Source organism: Aptenodytes forsteri, unplaced genomic scaffold (assembly GCF_000699145.1).
Source record: "Aptenodytes forsteri isolate BGI_AS27 unplaced genomic scaffold, ASM69914v1 Scaffold5, whole genome shotgun sequence".
Taxonomy (NCBI): Eukaryota; Metazoa; Chordata; class Aves; order Sphenisciformes; family Spheniscidae; genus Aptenodytes; species Aptenodytes forsteri.
The window spans coordinates 1,585,042-1,607,320 of NW_008795672.1; the positions used below are offsets into that span (position 1 = coordinate 1,585,042).

Sequence of the window (22,279 nt, forward strand, 5' to 3'; positions counted from 1 at the left end):
TTGAGAAGCAAACAGGGTGAGTGTTTCTACACTGGCATTTGGGGTTGGCTCCGAGTATCATCTTTGTCTTTCCTGCATTATATTTTTCTACTTCTGCTGTCTCTGACTGCCTTTAGCAAAGCTGTTTGGTGAAACCACGGCAATTTGAGGAGACACTAAGTCTTCCACTATGCAAAAGGCTGCTGCAAAGACTCGCTAATTATTCAACACAGAGAAGACAAGAAATAACAGATTTAGATTCCTACCTATCAGGTAAAGATAGTCAAACAAGCGAACAGATGAGAGCAGGAAGACTTAGTCTTTGTCATAACGATTTTTAAAGGGAAGCCAGACAAACTTCTCTCTTGAATAACAGGTAAAATTGATCCTGCCTCAGGGCAAAAATAATATGCTAGCAAATCCCTCAGACTTGCTTCAAGCTGGGGTTTTTTGTTGTTGTTTGGTTGTGGGTTTTTTTAATTTAAGAAAATCCACGATAACTGAAGGCTGGAAAAGGTGTACCTTAGTACCCTGTAAAAACCTTTTCCTAATATCAAACATAAGCAGAAATAAGTCCTTTCCTAACACAATTAAACATTTTTTCAAAAAATCTAGCTTTCATTTATTTCACACCAAAACATTCAAGCACAAGGTATAAGTTTAAACTTGTCCATTACATACTTTGCTCCCACAAACGTTTTCCTTTACAAAGCTGCTTCAGTCTAGTATGTGCTCTGCTGCAGACCAGTGCTAATATAACAATATTTTCGTTTCTTGCATATATTTAAGCACTTCATTTACTTTGGAATCTTGGTTCATAATTCCTATGATATTATAATTGCTTCATTTGCCCTTAACATATTTACACAGTCTGTACCAAGGAGTTCAGGCACTTCATGTGAAGGAGAAGCATTTGGTCCCCACACTAGTTCCATCATTCCTAATTTTTCCAGCTCATTTAACACCTTTTCTACTGTTTTATGCATATTGAACACCGGTCTCATCTCAGCTGTGCTACTGCAGTTACACTACATCTAACTTGAAAAACACATTTTCATCTTGGGGTCTTTCAGTTCATCCAACACCTTGAATGAAAGCTTTTTCCCCCCCCCTTTGTATTTGATCATGAAATATCTTACTGCTATAGCACAACTACAGATCTCCGTTTTCTCCAGTACATGGAAATGTAGGATTGTCAGTGCTCGTGTTGTTCTGGGGTTACAGTGAAGTCTATTTACCAAATTGTTTGCCTGAAACAGATAGCCACCACACAAGTATGAAAGCATTTGACTAATGTAAGGTGTTCATTTCTTTCTGACTAGAAAACAAAGCATCTAAGATGTTCCCTAAATGTCTTTCTAGTGCAGAACACCATACAAGACTTCTATGCGAAGTCCATCTGTAGAAGTCAAACTTCTGGAAAAGTTGAGAAATCTCATCTTTTTACGGAAAGTTCTGAATAATAGCTTTCCTTTGGCCACCAGCATAGCATCAGAGACTGTTTCCTAATGGTGGCTTCTGTACCCTATAAAAGGCAAACAGGGCTCGAAAGAGTAAATACGCCTATCCAGTTCCAATGGAGCATATGGAAGGAAGGACACCAAAGTAGACTTCCTGAAGAACATACTTCTGAGATCCATGAGAATATCCTAAAGCACAGAGAAGTGGCAGTTCACTAAGTAAAAAAATCTCACCTCTCCCTCCTCACCTGCAATTCTCTGTCAAGCCCCGAAACCTAAGGTCAGAGCATAATTCAAAACGGAGTGTCTTGCACACTATACTAGATAGTACAGTACCACATACAAAGCCTTTTCCGAGTGACACGCTTATCTTTTATGTTTGGTGCCACTGTTCAGTCTCTTTCCCTACAGGAGTATAAACAAGTCACCTTCTGTAGCCAAAGCAGCCTTTTTTCTTTAATGTTTCCCCTTTCTTGACATAGCTTGCCTGGAAAAGTGCAATGGATATAAACCAGCCTGTCTTAGGTTTCATACTTTGCTACACGTTTATTATTACTTATACAAATTCAAAGTGGCAAGATAAGACATTTCATGCGGATGAAGCTAGCTAAAAATCACCAAGCTAGTCACAGAGTCAGCAGGTATTGAACAGCTTCAGGAAAACTCAGCCATAAGGATCTATTTACACAGATAATACCGTCCCAAAGCCAAAAAGAGTATTTATAAAAACAAACATGTTTTGGGGTTGTTGGTTTTTTTTTTTGCAATTACTCATGTATTTCATGATAGGACACAAAGTGGGTGCAGCAGATGAAACCACTACTGAAGGGAAGGGGGTGAGAAATAGAGCAAGAGAGCAGAAATTATGCTGCTCCATATCTTGGCCCCATACCTACAAAAATAAATGGCTCGTGGACAGCTAACCTAAGGTCAGCAAAGCTTCCACTATTAAGCAGTTCCAGCTGGTAGGGATTTCCTAATTCCCCACTTACAGGAGTCTATCAAATTACTTGTTTAAAGTCATGCAGATCTGGGATTCAAGATACAGATTTTAGAACAGCAACCACAAAGAAATAATACTGTACCATAAGACCAAAAATCCTAACTCAAACTATAAGTGAAGCAACACCAATACCTCCAGAAAACTACATGCTTCCTATATGATGCTTTTAGGCACAAGGCACACGCACAGAAGTATTCAAAACCTGAGGAAGAACGAGAGCCAACCTTATTCTGTCAATGTTGACCTATTTTGTTCAGGTCTAACAGCTCAAAACGCTACAAATTCAGTGAAACACGGATTGTAGAACTATAACACTCCTCAATTACTTTTTGTTGGCCAGACAGGCAAACCTGTCATTTGACAACGCATCATGATCCAAGATAGTAAACTTTTATCACTCAGGGGTCACAAGAAAATGGCCACAGGTACAGCTTGCTAACCTTCACTAGGTAATTTTTCACAGTTATCATCCAAAAAGCGTAAAAGCATAAAAGATATGTTATCTTTGAGCTCAGTTTATTGTAACATGGGTGAGATTCCCTATAAGACCACTTATTAAGTAGCTGTTGTGTGTTCTTCAACACAGAAAGTCAAATCAGTAAAATATCTTCTTGACAGCGTGTCAGGAATAAGACGACACCTCTCCTTTCGGAGACTAACACATTATTTATCATTCTGCTCTGGCTTACCTTTTCTTGCCACCCACCACTCTGACTCCGAAAGCGCTTCCCTGCTTTGTTTCTTACTTAATACAATATTTGCACTAATACTCGAAGCCAAAGCCAAGCCAAGAGTTCCAGAACTCGGTCTACATTTTCCCAAATGCCAAGAATCCTTTGGAGTTTTGCTCTTACCTGTGAGATGAGTAGACGCTTGACCAGGAAATTTTGGCTTATGTTCATCTTCTGCATGATACCAGATGAGTAGTGTCTGCAGGATCTGAAGAACAGATCAGCTTATTAGGAGAATCAAGAGAAATTAATGTTTTGCACTACATTTATTGCAGGTACAAGCTCAAAGACTGGTTTCAGAGCTCCCTGGCTTTCCCTCCCGAGGATTTTGGGGTTTTTCCTGCCCTTTAAATGAAACCAAGGTCTACAGGAGCATGGTTTCAAGTGAAGCATGTCCAGCAGCCCATGTGGAAATTCACAGCCAAATTAAAATGCAAATCTCGATAGTTTCGATACCAAATTTGAATTCTGTACAGAATCAAGTTCAAATTTAGTATCAAAGCCTCTCATGCTGATTCTTACGTGAAATGGACTCCATTACACTGCTGAGAAATTACCCCTTGTATCGTCCAAAGAGGTACTAAGACAAATAAGAACCAGGCATCTGAAGCTTCTTTTGGGACCTCAAACTACCTGAGCTGAGGAGAGCCTAAAACAGATCATTGCTGGCTCGAGTTTAAACAGGAAAATGTTAGCAGAGTGCTGTGTACCCAGTTTCCTCTAAAACTGGACAGACACAGAATTCATTAACATTATTAAAGGAACCATTATTGTGTCCCTTATCTGGATTAGCCAGCGCATGGTGTTGACATAAAACAAATAACTGTCATCCTGACAACTTCACTATGAAGTCAGCTAAAGGACCAGTACGTGAAACACCGAGTTCTCACAAATCCATTTGGTTAAAGGTGAGCTGGGCAAGCTTGGCCCCTAATTGAAGCATTTTACTGGATCAGGCTGGTGCAATAGCACGTCCTTAGATTACTTATTTCTTGTCGATCCGAGTTTATTCCTCTCAGGAGTTAGATCCCTGTGTTTATGCAACACCTGGTTGCCATTATATTCTTCCCAGTGCTGTGAATTAGCAGAGGTTTTAGATACTTTTCAGTTTCCTGATCAGTAGGTTTTTGTTTTGGTTTTTTCCTTCCCCAGCTCTTTGAGCAATGTTTGGAACAAGATAGATTTTACCGTGTAATTAAAGTCTTACCAAAATAACATTTACTGCTTGAATTTATCATTGATAGCAGAGCTCTAGGATGTAGAACATACTCCATACTATCCTGCAAATGATTATTCCTGTCTGTTTGTATGGCCCTTTACCCTCTTAGCTTACAGCCCCATCAGTACCTCCCTACAGTCACAGCAAGTTCCTTCCCTCCTCCTTTGCATTTTGGAATTAGGTCTGGCCATAGGGCAGTGGCAAGCACAAGAAAAATCTACATAAACACTGTGTGCAATGCTCCTATTCTTTCCATATCTGAAGCTGAAATAACTGAACTGCTCAGTTCTCTGGACCACAGCACGTCTACGTGTAAGCTACATATTCCCAGGAACTTAAAAGCCAACAGCAAATTCAGCAGTCAAAACTATCTCGGAGATGCCAAGCTACAGCTCAATAAAACAGTTACAGAAGCAGCTGTACTGTTTCAAACTCACTATCCTTTTCAGAGCAGAATCATCCGTAATAAGTTCCCTTACTCCTGTTCAAGTAAGTTCCCTTATTTCTCCTGTTCAAAGAGCAGCCAAAAGCCTCACTGGTTTCTAATGAAACAGAAAACACTTAAAACCAGAGCACAAAGAGACAGGACAGACCTCTTGGAAAAGCATACTAAGGTTTGGGGAACTGCAGTGTGGTACGATGCCATAAATGAAGAATTCTTGATTAACTTCAAGAACAAGCTTGAGACTGCAGCAAGGTTCACCTGTAGGCCTATGTTCCTCAGTAGCAAAGTCATTTGGAGCCTGACTTGCCCAAGGACCAGGTTGCACACTTCATATCAAGTCATCCCACTGGAGCCTACTCATTTGCTTACACACATCCTTCAGTGCACTACAGGATCAAGGCAAGAGCACTCAGCACCTTGCAGAATCAAACCCTAACCTAGTGATGTGTCTCAACAACATGTCTGATGGGCAAGTTACAATACTAAAGGAAGAGGACCAGGAGCAAACAGTTGCTGTGCAATAGCAAGTCTCTTGTTTGAGATACTTTCATTTGTTCTCGTACAAACATAATTTTGGGGTAGTCTATAAGTAATCCATTACCCAATTTCTGTTTCATGGTGTGTGAAGATCATTTACGGTTGGTTGTGGGGGGTTTTTTGTTTTGGTTTTGAGGGGGTTTTTGGTTTTGTTTTTTACAGCTAAATATCTTATACTCCCTCCCACCTGCACAAACATACCAGAAAACATATTCTAAATACAACTAGATTTCTACTACAGCATTTTGTTTTCCAAAAGGCCACAAATAATTTATTCCTATGACTTGTTATTAGGGATCTATCGTTTCTCTTAGAAGACCTACTAACTTGCAGTGGAGTAAAACCATGTTCAAAGCATACACTTGGGCATCATCTGACCCAAAACAAACTGGCAATCTTTGTATTTAAATCCTGCTGTAGTCAACCCTAAGGAGCACCACTTGGTACAAACTTGTACTAAACAGCCATGAAATGGAAGAATTCCTGCCCTGCCCCTAGTCAGCAATCCTAAAAATGGTCGCACCATGTGTAGGGGAAGAATATATTTGCAGGCAGAATCCCAACATATGTATACTCAATCACTTAACCAAAGGAGCGGACTGACCATCCTGCCTCTGTGTTTTCTGTCCACCTTTTAACCTTTTTTATCCTTTTGCCATTGTTTTGCTTAGTGGATTAATTGCAATTCTTTTATCTGCTCACATTTTATTTTTATTTTGAGTTGACGATGAGTACGGATTATACTTAGTAGATTTCCCCCTTATACTTACAGCTGCTTTTCTATAATCCTTTGTTCTGTTCCTCCTTTTCATTTTGACTTAATCTTTTTCAAATACCCAGGCCCAAGTCTCTTATAGAGTATGTCTACACTAGCAATTTAAAGCAAAACAAGCTTGAGTATTTGACGCAAATATTTAACTCCAAATTAACCTCCAACCCTGGCTAAGTAGAGATATGAGGAGCTCGGAAGCAAGTGCTTCAGGCCAATGCTTTTCTTCCATTACCATGAGAAAATTGTCAGTGTAAACACTGCCTATTTCTCTGCAGCTTAGTGATTACTTATAAATTTGTTGAGTGAGTAGTATCTGGTAGTGCCTTGCACCCACTTTCCTCAAGTATAAATTACTACAGGAGGTGGCAGGTAGTGCAGAAAGATCATTGAGATTTTTTTTTTGTTTTAAAACCAAACTATTTTACAGCCGTCCCTACAGCTGCTCTAAAGCTACATACTTCAAGAGATCTGACTCCTTAACCTGTCTGTTGTGCTGGTGTCTTCTGATTATACCTTCTAGCATGAGAAACATCTTTATCCCAACCCTAACACTGCACTACACTTAAATGAGATGTTAAGGTGTAAAAAACAGAAATGTGGTTGAAAAAAACAGCATCTTTTTAGAAGATGGTAACTAAAATATTCTTTAATCTTAGGGCAGATAGAAGTCATTTTTTATTTGCATTAGCTAGATAAACTGAATTCCAAAGAGAAAGAAACAATTCTTTAGGCAAGAGAAAAACTATATAATTTCAGATGTGATTTTTTTTTTTTTAAATTGAGTTCATATGTTTGCTTTCCCCTAGTCGATCCAGAATATTAATGGTAAAGCATATTAATTATGCATGTGTACAGGAAGAATTTACCTAATCATAAGGACCATAACAAGTATTTTCTTCACTAGAGCAAATAAAAATATTACAAATACCTGTGAGAAGCAGAGTAAAATTTGGTTATAAACAGGAATTATCAGCACCAGCATGAGCCTGTTTGTTAACAGGTTTAATCCTTAAGCACTCAGGCAAACTCAGAAGTGAACATCTTTGTTGACATCTCTTAACATAGAAGATGTTAAAAGACTTAAAACCAACATCCTTCTCTATTTGCTCAGTCAGTCCTGGATTTGCTCTTGTTTCAGTGAGAAAGCTACCCAGGGCAGTCATTTCTCAGTTTCCAGAGGTACGTCTAGATTGGCTATACATAAGGATTTGTCCTTTCAAGAGACTTTTATAAGAATGCACGGTTTGCCCAACTATTACTTGGCAACTCTACATATGCCAGATCAAAGTGCAAAATCAGTTGTAGTAAATCCTTATACCAGACTGCAGGACTTTGTCACATATGTATTTTCATGGATATATCAAAAATTGTTCTATATGAGATTTAACTGACAACTGGGGGGGAAGTTTTTTTTTTTTTAAACACACACACAGTGTGTAGCTGCAGTGGGCATTTTCATCAATTAGTAAAAGCTTTGGGTAAAGCTTAGGCGAGACAGATAAAACCTTTGTCCACAAAATAAGAGATTAAATTAGTCTGCAAATCACTTCTGATATTTAATATTCTATCTGTTACGTTTGCTTTGGCTAAAGACTTTGTCAACTTGAGCAATTTCTGCTCTACCTAAATGACAGGTCTAACTATAACACTTATTTCATGACTTATTTTTCACTTGTCTGAAAAAGCAAGAATGCCCCCTTTTGACAATTCCATATATTTCCCCTATGAGGCCAGGAGAGGGAGTAGTAGGTTGTATTTTTTCCCCAGAAAAATCAACACTCCGGATGGCAAGTACTATATTCAGTTCCCCAGCAGACAAAGATTGCATCCTCTGTTCATTATTCTTTTTAAAAGACATATTTTTTTTTTGGCCAGGAAAAACTTCACTTTGAGAGAAGAGCATCTGCCACAAGAGAGTTTCAGACAAGAACTACACATTTGGTAAAAAATAAGTCTTACACATTGATGGATGGAAAGATATGCAGGTGTCTACTCAGGTTAATCTGTGCAAACTCTGCGCACACTTACCTGCTGAAGGTACAACATAAATCCAGATCACCTGCAATCATCTAACTGTGCAGGTACTGGCCAAAACACAATATTAAGGTCGAATAAAAAAAAGACCCTGTACTCTTCATTTTGTAAAAAATAAGTCTTACACATTGATGGATGGAAAGATATGCAGGTGTCTACTCAGGTTAATCTGTGCAAACTCTGTGCACACTTACCTGCTGAAGGTACAACATAAATCCAGATCACCTGCAATCATCTAACTGTGCAGGTACTGGCCAAAACACAATATTAAGGTCGAATAAAAAAAAGACCCTGTACTCTTCTGCTTCTAGTTACACAAATTCTAATGAAAAATACCAAAATACATATTTTTCTAGATTCCCACCCAAATTTTGAAGCTTTTGAACCGCTGCTGATGGAAAGCAAAGACTGTTTGCATGCACTTTTGCTTCAGGTTCACCTGCAGCAAAACCTGAAACATGCCTTAAAATTTTTCAAGAATTCTGAAAATATTCACCACCTGATCTTAGGCAATTTAAATTCCTGTGTTAGGAAGCTAGTCTTTGTGAGCTCTCTAGACAGACGCTGCTGAATGACATGGTCTTCCAGAAGGTGACTCAGAGGAAGAAGAAAAAACCCAAGAGACTAAAGACTTACTTGTGTATTTTCCAGCTCTTCCAGAGGGCAGTTATTTCAGCCTGAAAAACAAAAGGGAAAGAGCCCACAAATGAAACCATAGAATGTATTAAGTAAGGTATTTCCAAGAGCGAGATAAATAGCATGGTAGAAGGCACTAGTCAGATACCAGTTGATGGTTATTCTCACCCGCATCTCAGGCAGCGGACTAGAAGCAGAACAGCTGCACACAGGCTTGCACCAGAGGATCTGTCTCTCCTGACCTGACCTCAGGGCCTCCCTGAGTGACTGGCAAGCTTAGAGACACATCTGTCAGGTGAGTCGCCTGCAGAGAGCAATGCCAGTCTCAATCTCTCACACTCAAACTGAGCATTAGCACTGTCTTAAGGGTGCTGGGGTTTGAATCCTAGCCCACACTCCTGGATTCTGGTTCTCTAGCTCAACCAAGAGGCAAGTCCCCGCACCCATGTGATCCTGGAAAAACGGAGATGAGTGTGCTCTTCTTGATGCTCATGAAGAAGTCACCCTACGTAATAACTAAGTATTATCTGAAATTGTAGCCTCCTTCTCTGAGAGGCAAAGGTGCTTAAGCTATTTAATTGCACTGGTATTTAATTAACCATATATCATGGTTTTATGACAATTGCAAAATATCTTATTCAGCTGAAAAAGCACAAACGTTAAGCAAGCAGCATGGAATGACAGTTGAAATTACAGGTTGAGGAGAAATCGCAGGTCAAACTTGGGAGAAAACTCGTTACCTGACCAAATAAGGAAGTTTAAAAACCTAAAACCACACAGGCGCAAAGTTAACTTACAGCTGTCAAAGAACGAACATCACAGAATCCTGCTGTATACTCCTGAAAAAGAAGTCTCTCTCATGAAAGAAAGATTCTTTCCGCATGAGAGAGTAAAAAGTAACTTGACTGATTTCTGGTTTTGGACCATCAGATAAGTTTCCTCTAACAGGACTGAGTTACTGGGTTTAAAGTACTTATTAGGGTCACTACGGCTTGTTGCAGTCCAGCCACCATATTTTCAGAGGGCTGCATGGGTATTTAGCCACATACCTCCTACTAAAGCTAAATTGTCTTAAAAAAAAAGTCCTTGTGTATCTAACTACCCACGCAGCTCCTTGAGAAATTTTAGGACACTACATTCACATTATATTCTCCCCTCTTCCATGAAGTAGTAGAGTGAAGAATCATCCTTCTCGAGCAATATTGCTTGCAAACTAAGCTTTCACGCATTGCATTAGCGGCATTCACTACTGGCAGAGGCCTTACCAATTTAAAAATTACAGTCTTCACAGTGCTATAGAAGTACTTGAGGTGGCTCCAATTAAACTATGCAAGTTTGATTACGTATGCAGATTTTCACCAGCTGAGAATCTAGCTCATTTTTCAGTGACAAGATCTATAAAATTAGCAACAGGAAGAATAGGAAACCAAGTGTTCTGTAAAGCATGGCATTGAATATACTATTTGCGGGCTGTCACACTGAACACCTTGTTGTGCTTTATCACTCATTATTACTTGCTTTAGTGCGATATGACTTAGCTCACATTGATATTTTTAAACTGTTTTGCTCCCCAAAATCCTTCACAAACATTCTGAAGCACATTACATGTTACCGACAGGAGGGAGTGTTCCAAAATAAACAAAGATCCCCTCACATCAAAAACCAAAAGCATCTTCAAGGAAGTCTTTCCTACACTCCATCTTTTGCTTCTCCTTCACATTTGACAACAGCTAAAGGAGAAGCAGTAAGTTTTCTAGCAGAATTTGAAGAATTAGTTCAGGTTCAAAGCCTACCGCTTCAGTCTGAACTTGGTTCCATATCAAATCTTGTTCAAATTTAAGTAGGGCGCTCACTTTCTTGGTGACTTTCACCTGACACTTATCTTTTGCAGTATAGCTATAGTTTTAAAGTAGCCTTTCATCTTCCTTGTATTATCCAGATTTTTAGTTGCCTGCATAGCAGTCAGTCTATACTGTTCCTACTCCTGTTTAGTGTTACCAAAAGTTTTGTCTTCTTTGGTAAGTGCAAGAGTAGTACGCTTGGTTTCCAATTTCCTAAAAGAGGGCTGTGATCAGAGATAATAATCACTTTATAAAAGATTCAGAAAATTAATTTACATCGCTTAAGCCTTTTTCTCCCACCTCCAAGGACATTCACCGCTACACTCCTCTGACCACTGTTTTCATTATTAAGCAGCTTAGTGAGGATATTACTCTGATTTAGAGAATGTTTTACGGGAGCAAGTTCCAAAGAGCCTCTTTCCTACTACATTCGATGTGTTTAGCATTCACTATCAGCTCTGGGATTTACTGAGAACTCAGAAAAGTCTGTTCTCATTCTTCATCAAAGATTAGGAAGTTTAGGTGTTTCTATAGTTACAATGAACTGGTTTCTAGAAATCCCTTTATCAAGAATGAACTCTGCTTCACTGAAATTAGATTCTCCTTATCATTATTTTAAAAATTCTCAAGATCATCTAGCCAGCATTAAAGTGATTCCACCAGTGACTATGCAACCAGCATTTTCTATGCTCTGCCCTCTCCCAGGAAACTGAAGGCTTATCTGTTGCCAGCCAAGAAACATTCGCTAGACTGAAAATCTACTGTATACTTTTTGGAAAGCTGCAGGGCTGGAGGTAAAGGCTGAATAGCACTGAGGTTTTTCTAATCTTTTTCAAGTTCTGCACTTCATATCGGCAGGCGCTCTTGAATGCTGTTAATTACAGTACAGTAGGTTTTCATATTGCTAGTTTCATATTTATTTGCAGTCTGAGTAGTTGAAGATAATTAATACTTTTATCTTCCTACGTGCTTCATTGATGAGATACATGAAAGGAGAAACAGAACGAATACACATGTAGTTTAAAAAAAAAAAATCAATCTATGAAGTTACCATCCAAGGAAAGAGGTATGTCAGGCTATGCATTAGTCTCTTGCTTAGTGAGAAATACAGACTACTTCTACACGAATAAAAATAAACACCAAGTTGCTGAGCTGCAGGGTAATAGTTCCTGAGCTGTGTCTAGATTGTCACTTAGACCCAGCCTTTAGGAGAGACCTTCACTCAGAATTCACATTCTACCTCATACTGTTACACGATAACAAGATTTGCACAGCATAGTTATGAATCAAGTAGGTTCTTTCCACAGCCATGACTAACTAGGGGTGGAGAACACATACTGTATAAACATCTAAATGCCTAATCACATTATTTATGCCTCAAAAAATTAATTTTACTTCCTGTTATTTGCCTCAAGAACTTGGAATCATAGAATCATTAAGGTTGGAAAAGACCTCTAAGTTCAAGTTCAGCCATCAACCCAACGCCACCATGTCCACTAAACCATGTCCCTAGAGCTTGCAGTCATAGAATCATTAAGGTTGGAAAAGACCTCCAAGACCATCGAGTCCAACCGATGGGTTGCCCAACTCGTGGGCATTGAAAGAAATCTTAAAGCAAAACCAGACAATTCATAGATACTGTTGCACTCGTGTGGATGCCACATTGCGGACAGTTCTCACAGCAGCAAGATCACTGTAGTTTTGTTGCTAGAAGCTCTCAGCCCTGAGCTCTTCTCTTGCTATGCTCCTCAGGCAGGTGACCTGGAAACTACGTGGCATAGCCAGGAGGACTACAGGCAAAAGTCATCAGGTCAGAGAACACAGAGCGTCCCGGCAGAGTCCACTTCATACAGTATGGCACATGTAGAAAGATCTTATGCCCACTAAAAACCCCTGCATAAGGCTCCGGAGCCTAAAGTTTACACAACAATCATTTGTTTCCGCAGCATCACACTGAAGTGACACGGATATGGTATACCCATCACCAAAAACCTAACTCCTGTGTTAAAAAGACGATTCACGAGCAAAGAGTTCAGCTTAACAGTATCCATTGCTTTCTAGGATCATTGCAACAAATTGCATTTATCCAGGCTGTAGAGTGTAGTCAGTGTTATTATTCATATGCATTACACAACAGTCCCCAGAAACATTAAGAACTTGCTGGTCATCCATCAAGGGAAGGAACAAGTCGTTTAACAAAGAGGATACTTGCAGCTATGTGGTCCAGCCACCAGATTTACAGGTGCCTGAAGACCACCGTTGTTCCCTCCCACTTCCCCCCCCCCCCCTTCCCCCCAACAGTTGTAACTGAACAGTTTTTCCCTAGTTTTCAGCTATCTTTAAATGGCACACTATTTTCAGGGCCATGTCAATGTGACCAGAATTGTTTTCTTTATCAAATATGTGTATGATTTCAGCTGTGTAACTCTTTAATCTCTGTAAGTGCTGGCTGGTTTCACAGTTGTAACTGAACAGTTTTTCCCTAGTTTTCAGCTATCTTTAAATGGCACACTATTTTCAGGGCCATGTCAATGTGACCAGAATTGTTTTCTTTATCAAATATGTGTATGATTTCAGCTGTGTAACTCTTTAATCTCTGTAAGTGCTGGCTGTTTTCACAGGTGATACAGCAAATCGCTTAAAGCTAAGCATTAAAGTATGACTTCTTGAACTCACACTTATCCCTGGTTTCACACTAGAGTAAAACATTCCCAAAGCTTGGCAGAGGAGAGCGTAATTAAAAGCAACCTTGCACAAGTTAGCATTATTTCCTAAATACCTGAAAGAATTAAGTATTCCTGTACAAAATAGCAAAAAACACCTAGAGACTTCTCTTCGAAGAGTGAACTGAGCCATCCCCAAAAAGGGGTTACCATATCTAGCTATCATTGATTAAACAAGAGCTCCTCAGGGAAAACAGAGTGCTTCGAAGATGGAAAACTTATCTGGCAACAAATTCCTACTGAATCAATTTTCAATAATCTCAGAAAACAATAACACAGTACATCCAAAATCTTCCCTGTGAACACCGCCCTTTTATTACATTGCTGCAAACAGCAAGCAAAAGAAGGAAAATCTTTCAGACTAAAATGAAATTTTTGTTAATAGAAAAAGACCAAATATACATTATTTAAGAGGAACACCGTGGATGAAAGTACAATAAAGACATAAATGTGCCTGCTAGATATACAGTAAGAATTTGTGAGCTCCCATAGACTGTGGGCTTATTTGCACAATGGACATTTTCTTCTTTTCTTACAGCATAAAGAAAACTTTTATTAAAGAAAACAGAAGTAAGTTATATTTATACCACCTGGAAGCCCGCTGTATTTCGTATCGATGTACCTGAGAATGAACCCTGTATTCAGGAGCTCAGAATGTTTCAGTGTTTCCCCCACACACTGGAACACCCATCCCAGGCACTATTACTCCCAAAGGCAGCCCTTGGACTGCCTTATTTACAAGCGATTATCATGAACATTACACTCATCTTTTCCAGTGTTCATATCTCTTGCTCTCGCTTTCTATTCTCCCAATGAATTTTTACCTATAGCGAGAGAATACATAATAGATGCGTTAGAAAAATTTTAACATAAGTGGAAGCAGTTTCATATTTGCATGTGGTGTTGATTCTGTCTCATACGTACGTTTGCCAGTCATCAAGGCAAAAGTGACTGGATATGCATATCCACATGTACAAACACAGATATGCACAAAGTCTTAAATAAACTGCATAATTGTAATAACTTTGTTCTGTAATGCTCCCTCTTATCTTTTCCAAATTTTTCAGCCCATTACTCGTCACTCTCCTTTGCTTCTTCTCTTTCAGTTCAAAATTTTTTTTTAAAAAGGACTTGTTTATGAGAAAGCATTACTTCCATGCTTACCTTGCACATACCGATTCCCTGATTAGACAACTGTTCAAACAGAAAAGAACAGTTATTTATTGTTTACTTTATCAACAACAGTGAACAAGCCCCGTGAACAATGCACCAGGCTGGGTACAGGTGCCAAAACCACAAAACCCTCTAAAAGAAGATAAGCTCTAGCTATATCCATACTCCTCTTTTCCAGCTCCTCTTCAACTACTCTAATTTATATTTTTAGTTCAGAAGAATACAGCAGTAGGCTTTAGTTAGTTTTAAGTAATTTTCCTCTAAATTTGGAGCTATAAATACAGTAGAAAAGCCAAAATAGTTTATGCCACACTATGTTTTTCAAAGCTCTCATCCCTTTCATCACTCTGTAATATAGTTCATGTAACCCCTCCGAGTTGCTCCTTCATAATTACCCAGGAAAAACACCACAAATATACAAATATCAGATGGGAAGCCCAGAATGGAAGCAAGCATACAGAGAACATCAAGAGATTGTCTTCACCTTCTAGTTTTCTTCCTCCCCATTTCAGTATAAGGAATATGGGAACACACACACTGTTCACAGTATCTATTTTCCCCATAAACAGCAGCAGAACAAACAGCATTTTCCTTAGTAAACTCCATGAGACAGCGGGTCTCCGCAAGAGCGCAGCTCCACCCAAAGATTACACACGTTTGGATGCACTGCCCATCCTCCTTGCTGTGTCAAGGGAGCAATTATTAAAAGGATCAATAAGATTTACTCATATTTTACATTAGAGCAGAATTACTTATTATTTGGTTTACATTATTTTTTGTTTCCCTTCAAACAGCAGGCCATATCAAGACTTGGTTAAAAACAAACACACCTACACAGCCTCCCTAGAGGTTTGCCAGTTTTCTCCAGCAGAAGAGGTGAGCCTCTGCCTCCTCAAGCACAGGAAACCAGCTAGATGAAGCTGGCCAGCTGAGAGTTCCCTGCTACAGGCCCAAGTTTACAATCAAATTGACTATTTTTTTTCAAAACAGGACAGATGCTAAGTTTCCACATGAAGTTGAACACAATGCCATCACGTAAAAAGATGAGAGAAAAACAAACTTCAGCAAGGTCTTACTACAAGGTTAATGGATATGAAAATTTCTCCCAATTCTCACACAGAATTGAGGTGTTTCAGTAATTATCGGTATCCATTTCTCTCTTTAAAGTTTCCCTGCAAGCAGCAGTCAGAATTATATACGATCTCTGCATGAAACTAATGAATTCATGACAAAGAAGACTCCTCGACATGATAAGAGATAGTGCATCAGGGGTATTAGCATCAGGCTTTAATGCCCAAAACCAGTCTCAAGGCCACGTTCTAACTATAATGGAACTAGAACAAATACCATCAGCTGTCCAAGGACTTGGGTCCCCACCCCCACCCAAAAAAAAAAGTGAGAACAATGTGAAGGTTAAACAGGTTTGTTCTCTTCCTCTGTCAAGAGAAAGGTAGTAAATGTTTCTGCTCTCTATATAAAGCTATTCATAAACAAAGATACAGCACATTCATTATCTGTAGAAACTTCCATTCAGGTCAGAGAAAAGACTTTTTAAACATTAACAAGTTACACCTCTCAGCACTCCCATAAAATAAATATTACCTGTAAAATGTAGTATGGTAAAGAGAAAAAAAAAGAAAGAAAAACTACAAGACATGCACTTCCCATTAAATTTGGGCAATACCTTCCCGGCAACTATTTCTGACCCAAGAGACTTTCTGAACCAAAACCTACCACATAAGACTTTTTTCCTTCTTCCGGTGTTAGCTGGCAGAGATCACTGTTCTTGTCATTTAAGGTTATTTCGAAAACAAGTGCACTTCCCACTCAACTTTCCTCCCTGAAAGGAAACACCTTAAAGGTAAACTGCCACAGCAAAGAATTTTGAAGGACGCCAGAGTTCAAATCAAATCTTTACAGAACCAAAGCATCTAGGTTGTCTATAGGAGATGCAAACACTTCAGATGCACACAAACTCACCACCTTAGTTTTCCCCTTACAGCGAAACCCCAAGAAATTGAAGAAACCTGCACGATTCCATATGCCAGCCACTTATCCAAATGCTAGCATACATAGACCTTGTCAGGCAGACCCTTTGCTTGAGGTTAGCTGTCAAGAATCAAAGGTCCTGTCTGCACTTCCACGTAAATACCCCCAATATACAGTTGCTATGTCTCATGCATGCTGGTGGAATCAAAGGAGGCTCTTCTAAGGTCAGAGCACATCGTTGTACGGGCAAAAATGAGTGAAGTGGAAAGGCAAACAGTGGCTTTGGATTTGGACATGGTGGCAACAAATACACAGCACTGGAAAGGCAAACAGTGGCTTTGGACATGGTGGCAACAAATACACAGCACAGGAAATAGTTGGAAAAACAAAAAATCCTCAACACCTTCCACTATAATCTTGCTAGTTCCTAGACATTTTAGGCTGTACCCCACTACAACATGGCAGAATAGCAGAGTCATTTAGACAATTGGCTCAGGTAATCCAAGTACAAAACAGCTAGAAATAATACTGCCAAGTGATTAGAAGAAAACCGGTTGTAAATTTAACACCATTTTGATTCATTAATCTCCAACAGCTAAAGGCAAACCTAAAGCAAAATTAACATGATTGTAAACTAAGCACTCGTATCCTGTGCCTATTTTTTGGCCTGCTGAGAGAGAATGAGCTGATCAAAGACAGACAATTCATTGAAAGCAGCAAGATTAGTGCTGCTTCAGCGAGCTCACAGTTAGTTCCCATTAACTAACCTGTTTTAGAAGCTGGTAACACCAAATTGAAGCTAAGATTAATTACAAAGTGAAACAAGGGAGTGACCCGTCCATCTCTTGATGACATTGTAGCTGCCCTACAAGCCAGTGCAAGTTTATGTATAGTCTTTTGTTGTTGTTGACCAGGTGAAGAGCTGTAACTAATCTCACATTAAGGGGCACAAGCATTCAAGACTCACCTGGGAAAGCAGAGGAGAGGTACTGTTTTGCTGGTTCAATGTACAGCAGCAAGTTGAAATCCTACCAAGTGATTACAATTAAGCTAGGAATCCACTATAACTGTCAGTATGAGGAGCTAATAGTCATTAACAGCAGGCCAGTCCAGAAAGACATACAAGCAATGTAATAACAGTCATGCCCTCCAACGCAAGCTTAGTGTTTCAGCAGCAACAGTTAGGACTGACTTAAAATATGAATGTTTTATGCATTTGCATTTCCAAGTAGCTTATTAGGTTACCAACACCAACATGTCATAGAATTATGTCCCTTAAGTAAATTGATGAAATTCAAAGATAAGAGAAAAAACCAAACAACAAACAACTAAAAAACCTTCAACCACCACTTGTTTAAATCCATCCATCTGAAATCTGCCTTCAGCAACCCTACCTCTTCTACTGTTCACTGTTATCTCTTACCATATATCTTCCCACATAAAGTGATAGACTAGTAAATCTTGAGAACATTTATTACAAAATGCAGCTTTCCAGAATTGAATTTCCTGTGATTTTTAGCTGATATTCATCAGGGCCTAAATATATATACACACACATTATTGCTGACAAAATCTTTCTCTAGTGAAATATGGTACATTACACAGATAAGATCCTCCTCATTTGTAAGGAAAATCCAAAGTTAGAGAAAAATTTATCAGAAAAAGATTTTATTCAGCTCTGTGGATAATATTTTAATATCACACAAGTATTTTCTCTGTAGCAGTTTCACCTTTCAGTCAGTTTTTGTATGTTGAAGCAGAAAGCTTCAGGTGCAGTAGGTGGTACATAACTTCTCACGCATATACCTAAAGTTCCTCCAAAACTGCCTTCAAAAGTCTGTTTAAAGTTTCACTCTCCTTCAATTTTTAAAATGTCAGAACATTAAAACTCAGTAAGAGTCATGAAGCACTTTGCCAAATAAAATACGGCAAAAATCTTTCTGGACAAAGATGTCTTTTTTTTTTAATGGCTTAAAACAATTCATCTGAGGAAAAAGCTACAAAACTAAGAAAACAGAGTAAAATATCACAGCTTTTCCATTCACATAGGCACATTGCCTATTGTTACCATCGTCACATGACTCCAGCTACACTTCCCCTCATAAATATCAGCTCCTCAGAGACATTCCACTTCGGAAAAGAACTATCTCCGAACAAACCCAGACAGCCAACAGTGCCAGAACTCAGCTGATAGATGGTACATGCGTTGAAGAGCAGATCTGAGCGTATAATCTTTCATATACCCATAAGATACAGAGAGTTCAGCCTGTGACACATGCATCATGAAAATATTTGACGCTGGTAATATTAATGTGCGTCCCTCTATGGATAAGAGTGGGCCCTATAAAGCTAGTAATCGTATTCTCCCCCATAGGAAGACCTCCAAGCTATCTTGCTAATATAGGAACATTAAGTACTTCACAAGAATTCACATGCATCTACACATTTACAGGTGTGCTTGTATGCAAGTACAAATACGACAGGCAGATATGCACACCTAGCTGTATACGCTTCACAATGCACAGACTTGCAGAAGGGGAGTAAGCGCAGAGGAATTGTAGAGATAGATTATAACTTTCCTTAAATCAGCTGATATACTGGAAAAGGTTGCAAGTTTTTGGGTACACCGTAAGCCAATCTAAATCCAGACTGCTACCTATCATCCCACCTCTCCACTTCCACAACTGTGTTTGTGGTTCTGCTTCCTCCCTTGCACCAACAGTAGTGTTCAGGAGCCTGCACATACTCCAACAATTAGGAAACGGATCCAGCTCGACACCAATTCAGCACAGACTCTTTGAGGGAGAGGTGAAAAGTCACACCAGCCTGGGTTAGGCCAGTTTAAATTGCCATGGAACTACTCTATGAGAGTATAGTTTAAGTAAGTGAGAAGGATCTTATCTGTATAACGTACAGGATTTAGCTTGGGGATATTGAAACCACCCACCTCATCCTCCTCTCAATATATTCTTTCTCCTTCCCTTGGGTTAATATTTCTGACCACATAGCTACACGATCAGATACTTGAACTGACTTACCTAGCCAAAAATTAACACAGCAAAGACTTAAATTTAAAAGACAAGCCTAAACAACTTACAGGAATTGTGCACTGAGCAACAAGCTAGTTAGCACACTTTGACTAGACAAGAACTGTTTGTAAGGGGAGGAAAAAAAAAAGACAAGATTGCCATCTTCTACTGAAAAGGGACAGGCATTTACAAGCAAATATCCCCTATGGGATACAGGGGCGGCAGCTGAATATACCAGAGTGGAAAAGGGGTAAGAAACAGTAACAGCAAAATCCATAGTGAGTACACAGACAGCTTCTTTTAGCCAGGAATAAGCATTTAGATAGTTGAATTTTAGAAGTCTATCAAACACATGGTCTCCCACAAGTGGTTTCTAAAACACATCACACTACCGTTAGCTTTACAGATAAAATTAAGATACAAAGATATACAGACTATAATATATGAAAACGCACAGCCTATGTATTTATATTTATAAAGCACATATCCATAAAATCAGTAATACCCTCTAACAGACTAGAAGTACTCAGATATCACCTCATTTATGCCACATAGAACATTCACTCCTTTAGAACATACCAGCAATTTAAAAAACAAAACAAACAAACCCAACACACACCCACACCCCACCCTATATTACTTTAAGAAAACAGATTTCACTTTTTCAACGTGCTGTCTAGATAACACATACACACACAAAAGAAGCCCCAGTTAACAATATTTAATTGGTTATCAGGCATTTCTATAACCCAGGCACTACACAAAAGTGTTTCAAAGTTGTTATAACACACACAGTAGAGGAAAACACTACCTTGGAACATACTCTCCCCAAATTCCACACATTCTAAAACATACTATATTTTAGCCACTACTCCACATAATATTGTGGAAGCTATGTAGTTACAATGCAACAGTTACATGCTAGAAAGAATTTTACATAAGTAGCTAGCAAACAACAAGAGAACCTTGTTTTCTATTAAAAAAACCCCACTACTCACAGAGTAGCCAACCCAATCAGTCTCTTCAGTTCTGTCCTTCAAGGAAAACTCCCAGGTCTCTTCAAAAGATAACACTAGAAACTATAATTCATAAACTCGAGCAAGATAACAGAAACGCTATTGAGCTATTGCTCTCCTAGCACTTCATAACTGTCTCTTTTCCAGAAAAAGTAAATTATTTCCTTATTCGAGCTCTAGCCGCTGTAAGAACTCACGACCTGACCGTCCCACTTCAACCATCGTTAAGGTCCTTTGTTTCTCAAGCACCCACTGCCTCTTCTCTTTAATAGTTTACCGGATTGAAGCAATCAAGTTAAGCTTGATTAGCCTCCATTTGCATTTAACATTAGAATTGCACCTGAGGAAAAACTTCTGTGCTTGAAGACCAGTTAATTTTTTCCTAAATGTTGCGGGTGATTTAAAGAAAGGTATCACCTCTCCATTAAAAACCTTCCATCACTTACATCTGTAGGCAAATGCAGCTACTATCGCGATACTAAAGCACGCAGCAGACACAGAGTAAAAAAACCATTGGCTAATTAGCCATCTAAACGCGGAAAAAATAAAGGCAGGTGCTTTCCTCACACAAAATAGATGGTATCAACCTGAGAGAAAAGAACGGGAAGCAGTATACAAACAAGAGTTTTCCTGATTCTAGGACCACACTAGTGTTGTGATGAACATAAAATGTTAAAGAAAACCATGATAAACCGCTGAGACTAAAAGGCATAACTAGAGGTTTAAAAAACAAACCCTCAAGAAATTTGCTTGAAAACCTTTTTTTTTTTTTGGCTTTACCGGTGCAAAGTCTTGCAGAAGCGTCTGATTTTCAAAGACTTTGAAATATTAGCACAAGCACTGCCATGCAAATATTCAAGAAATAAATGAAGTCATTTTTAACTCTCCATAGCATGAAGTTATTTGAGAAGGGTCGGTGAGGCTATCCCGCTAAAAGAACCTTCGTGTCTGAACACCAAACATTTGTTTTGTTAGTTTGTTGAAACTTCAGGACAAAAGTTACGTTTGCGTTTCTTCAAAGTATCTTGCAAGATAAAATGTATTTTACTTCACCAAAGGCGCTGCAGACAACCCAGAAAACCACAGAAACGATGCATGGGCTAATCTCACAGAAAGCCTCTGGTATGGCAAGACATCAAGGCAGTTGGGAAGCAAACTTTTTTCCACAGATTTATTCAACTTTACAAAAACATTATGGCTTTACTTTTAACTTTTTGCAGGCTCGAATGTGAGTGGGGAATCGCCATCTAAATGCCACGGTGCGGGAGAATATTCTCGGGGTATTTTGGTTGCTTTAATACCCAGCTTGTAATAGACAACAGACTACGTTGGCCCAAAATGTTACCTGGCAATAAGTCATGGCCAGCACTCAAAACTACCTGCTGTCATTAACAACGTGTGGTAAATCCTCCCGATACCGGCTTAAGCCAAGCGACGCTTCGCTCGCTCCTCAACGCCGGCTGGAGGAGAATAAATTAATACAAGACTAGTGATTTCTGCCTTTTTTTATCGCTCCTCTCTCTGGAAGGGGGTGTCAGGAAGGTGGCACCTGAATGGGAATGTCGCTGGGCTTTAGGAGGGAAAGGCGTGTTGCTGGGACCACCTTCCACGCGGTACGCCTGCCCACTCACCGGTGGGTCCCGCCCCGTGGGCAGCTCGCCCCCCCCCCCCCCCCCCCGGGGGCGGTCGGGC

The 22,279-nt window shown here is 39.3% G+C and overlaps 1 protein-coding gene across 1 annotated transcript in view; it reads left to right on the forward strand.

The window, feature by feature from the left end:
- The first annotated feature begins 22,146 nt into the window (after positions 1-22,146).
- Positions 22,147-22,279, forward strand: part of PAPOLG (poly(A) polymerase gamma) — a 20,400-nt gene continuing 20,267 nt past the window's right edge. Inside the window, exon 1 of the mRNA XM_009282549.1 lies at positions 22,147-22,220. Within this exon, the coding sequence (XP_009280824.1) occupies positions 22,147-22,220 (74 nt within the window). The remainder of the gene's footprint in view (positions 22,221-22,279) is intronic.